This window comes from Amphimedon queenslandica, unplaced genomic scaffold, assembly GCF_000090795.2.
Source record: "Amphimedon queenslandica unplaced genomic scaffold, v1.1 AMPQUscaffold_13403, whole genome shotgun sequence".
NCBI lineage: Eukaryota > Metazoa > Porifera > Demospongiae > Haplosclerida > Niphatidae > Amphimedon > Amphimedon queenslandica.
This window is the reverse complement of record NW_003546361.1, coordinates 212,427-215,710: the sequence shown is the minus strand read 5'-3', so window position 1 is coordinate 215,710 and position 3,284 is coordinate 212,427. Positions and strand designations below refer to the sequence as shown.

Below are 3,284 nucleotides of genomic sequence, written 5' to 3'. Positions count from 1 at the left end.
TTGGCCTGTTTTTGGAACAACTTCAAAAATTCGTAAAAAAATCCAATTTTGATCGGAATCAGCTCAAGCTTTCTACACAACATAAAAACATGTATATGTATCAGATAAAGTTATAAAAATGAAGAATTCTCTACTTTTCATTTTTGGAAAAATTTGGCTCGCGACTCTGTACTATAGTACAGGGACTTTGGCCCAATTTTGGAGCAACTTTAAAGATTCGTAAAAAATTCAATTTTGATTGGAATCACCTCAAACTTTCTACACAACATAAGTACATGTATATGTATCAGATAAAATTATAAAAATAAAAAATTCTCTACTTTTCATTTTTGGCAAACTCGCGACCCTGTACTATAGTACAGGGACTTTGGCCCAATTTTGGAGCAACTTAAAAATTCATAAAAAATTCAATTTTGATCAGAATCACCTCAAACTTTCCACACAACATAAGTACATGTATATGTATTAGAAAATCTAATAAAATGGAGAAATCTCTCTTTTTCAATTTTCACAAAATCGGGTAAAATGTCTCTGGCCAAATTTTGGCAGCTTTAAAAATTCATAAAAAATCCAATTTTGATCAGAATCAACTCCAACTTTTGAAACAACATAAGAACAAGTATGTCTATCAGAAAAAACTATAAAAATCAAAAATTTTCTCCTAGCCATTTTTAATGAAATACCCAGTCCATGCTATTTGGTCAAATTTTGAGCCACCCTATATCATTACCATATCAATACTTTAGCTTTAATCTTTAATGCTTTGTTAGCTGCTGTTAGTATATCTTTATTCGCTTCAATGTTCTTCTCCATTAGTGGTAGACACTTTGGAAGATCAGTAATGGTTGCATCAGCTCTGATGAGAGACAGAGATAGGAAGGGAAAGAATGTATTATGTCATATACTAATAATAGAAACGTGATAGGAACTTTTTGAAACCAACATTTGCCACCAGAATCAGCTCAAAGATTTCTTATACATGTATAAGTACAACATCATTGTCTACTACAAAATTAAAAGCGTAGATTTTTGGCTCATTTTCCAGATAAGAATCGCCCCAAACATGCAGTTCATAAATAAAATCATAACATTTAAAGGAAGCTATCTTGTACGTAACGTATGTACAATAGTTGTATTTTATGTAAACGCATGATTTCTCACCCCAATAGTGCAGCCATTAGCCCAACAGCTCCAGTACCTGATCCTAATTCAATGACTCTTTTACCACAGGACCAATAACCTGACTTAAAGAATGTTTCATTCTCAAGAAAACGACCAAGAACTAAAGCAGCATCCCAAACAACACAACCAACGTCTCCCACGAGGTCCTGATGGAGTCTTAAAACTGATCCACCACATTCTATCTCTCTAATAAAACCAACAGACTCTGTGGCAGCAGCCATGCTTGGGGTTAATAAGTTCATTAGTTTAAGTTTATTAAAAATAAAAATTACATACAGGTCCTTCAGTAATAATTACTGCTTCAATGACAGTTTCTTGATAAAAATATTTTAAAAATTTTATTAAAAGAGCTCAAATGAAGTTAGATAATGAAAATAAATGTAAGCATAATACATTTAAAAATCTGGCAATAAAAATTTCATGACTGATAATAATGTTAAGATTGAGTACATGACGCATACATTTTAGAAAGACCCTCTTGCAATCAGGTCTTGTACAAAAGCATGTGTTCTCTCAAAAATATATCCATAATCATAAGATGGAGGTGGAGGAGCTGAAGGTCTTACACTGTAACCATCATCACTTTGACATCCTTCCCCTCTTTCAAGGCTATTCTCTGATCCATCATTATTATCACTATTGTCTGTCTCATTATAATCTCTTGACCAATGGTTTGGGTCCAAAAGAATGACTTCATCTTGATAAAACCTTCTCCTTAACCACCTCATGTTGTGTGGGAGCATCACTGCTGAATCCTCTACCATTGACTTGTGCAATAAGCAACTTAATAGCAACACCAGAGACTAAATGAGGAGAGAGAGAGAGAGAAAGAGAGAATCAAAATGCTAAGTCATTGCTGTCTTCGTTGTACATACCAGAAATACAATTTGTGTTGTTTCAATTGCTAGTAAAACTGTTAAGTAGAGATGCATCCAATCACTAGCACATTGACTCTATGCACAATTAAAATAAGAGTAATTCAATATTCAATTCAACTAACAAGATCTGTTGTATCAAATGGTACTGCTGTACTATTAAATTCGCTGCAGCTAAACTGAAATTTAAAATTAAAGATTAATAAGAAATAATAGTTTTTTTTATAGATTACTGCATCGTTAATTTGACCCAAATTATGTGAATTGCTTGTTGATAAAAGTGATGTAACACTGTCAATAAACTATGAGAAAATTGTACTGATATTTGAAGAGCAATCCGTATTCACTTACTGTATCTATCTCAATATAAAGGAATATAGTCATTGATAGGAATGATAGTAGCAGTCCAAGTGTTAGAATACAGTACTATATACAGGAATAATGTCAGTGATACTACATACATTGTTGTAATGAATCTACTCACTGCAGCATAAGTATATATGTGGTGCACTAGAATACTACCAATTCCAAAGCTAGCTGTAGATATAGAAGAAAATAAGAATTTAATCATAATCTATACCTATTAATATCTGAAGTATTGAGATGCATAGGACTCCAATCAAATAATGCTTCACCTATAGCAATAGAAGAATGAAGATCTTGACACATTTTAAACTCTAGTAAAACACCATTGCAATTCATGTTTAGAGTGACACATGATACAAATAGCAAGGGAGAGTTTATGAAGAAACACAATGGACTTTTAAAGTAAATGGTGTTAGCATTATGCTAATATGTTAATTGCAGTGTTATAATGAGTTTATTAATAAGTTAACACAATCATAATTACTAAAAACATAAATTTTACTTACTTTAACTGCATCTGATTCCAATACATTAGTAGCAATAACAAGTATTGCTATACAGAATCCACTGGAGCCACAAGCAAGAATCTAACAATTACGACAACAGGATAAAGGAAGGAATGACAATCATTAATACCAGCTCAAGTATTTTGATGCATATCATGAAGGATTTCTGCCATGATATCTTCCTACTGTAGTCTTCATTGAGCTCAGTAAGTGTCTATGCAAACACAGTACAATACAGTATCTATGGTATGATTAGCAAGCACAGGAATACTGGGTTTACTTGTCTTAGGTCTTCACTCATCATCGAGCCACACCTACCAACACAAACAACGCCCACTCACAATAGATAAATATC

General features: G+C 32.7%; 2 protein-coding genes across 4 annotated transcripts in view; both read right to left on the bottom strand.

Annotated features, from left to right (window-relative positions):
- The window catches only part of LOC100635862 (protein-lysine methyltransferase METTL21D-like), a 5,381-nt gene extending 3,951 nt beyond the window's left edge, over window positions 1-1,430 (bottom strand). The window contains exons 1-2 of the mRNA XM_019996635.1: window positions 1,162-1,430; window positions 731-856 (exon numbers count right to left, since the gene is read on the bottom strand). Of these exons, the coding sequence (XP_019852194.1) occupies window positions 731-856; window positions 1,162-1,424 (389 nt within the window). The 5' untranslated portion in view covers window positions 1,425-1,430. The remainder of the gene's footprint in view (window positions 1-730; window positions 857-1,161) is intronic.
- Window positions 1,431-1,590: 160 nt separating this feature from the next.
- LOC109582060 (uncharacterized) overlaps window positions 1,591-3,284 on the bottom strand; it is a 7,641-nt gene continuing 5,947 nt past the window's right edge. The window contains exons 1-10 of one of the 3 annotated variants that reach the window (XM_019996630.1): window positions 3,210-3,273; window positions 3,060-3,143; window positions 2,930-3,010; window positions 2,638-2,692; window positions 2,542-2,594; window positions 2,409-2,483; window positions 2,291-2,359; window positions 2,183-2,236; window positions 2,058-2,135; window positions 1,591-1,985 (exon numbers count right to left, since the gene is read on the bottom strand). In XM_019996630.1, the coding sequence (XP_019852189.1) occupies window positions 1,647-1,985; window positions 2,058-2,135; window positions 2,183-2,236; window positions 2,291-2,359; window positions 2,409-2,483; window positions 2,542-2,594; window positions 2,638-2,692; window positions 2,930-3,010; window positions 3,060-3,143; window positions 3,210-3,233 (912 nt within the window). In that variant the 5' untranslated portion in view covers window positions 3,234-3,273 and the 3' untranslated portion in view covers window positions 1,591-1,646. Of the gene's footprint in view, window positions 1,986-2,057; window positions 2,136-2,182; window positions 2,237-2,290; window positions 2,360-2,408; window positions 2,484-2,541; window positions 2,595-2,637; window positions 2,693-2,929; window positions 3,011-3,059; window positions 3,144-3,209; window positions 3,274-3,284 lie in introns of those variants that run through there. The other 2 variants (XM_019996631.1, XM_019996633.1) reach the window with 2 other exon arrangements.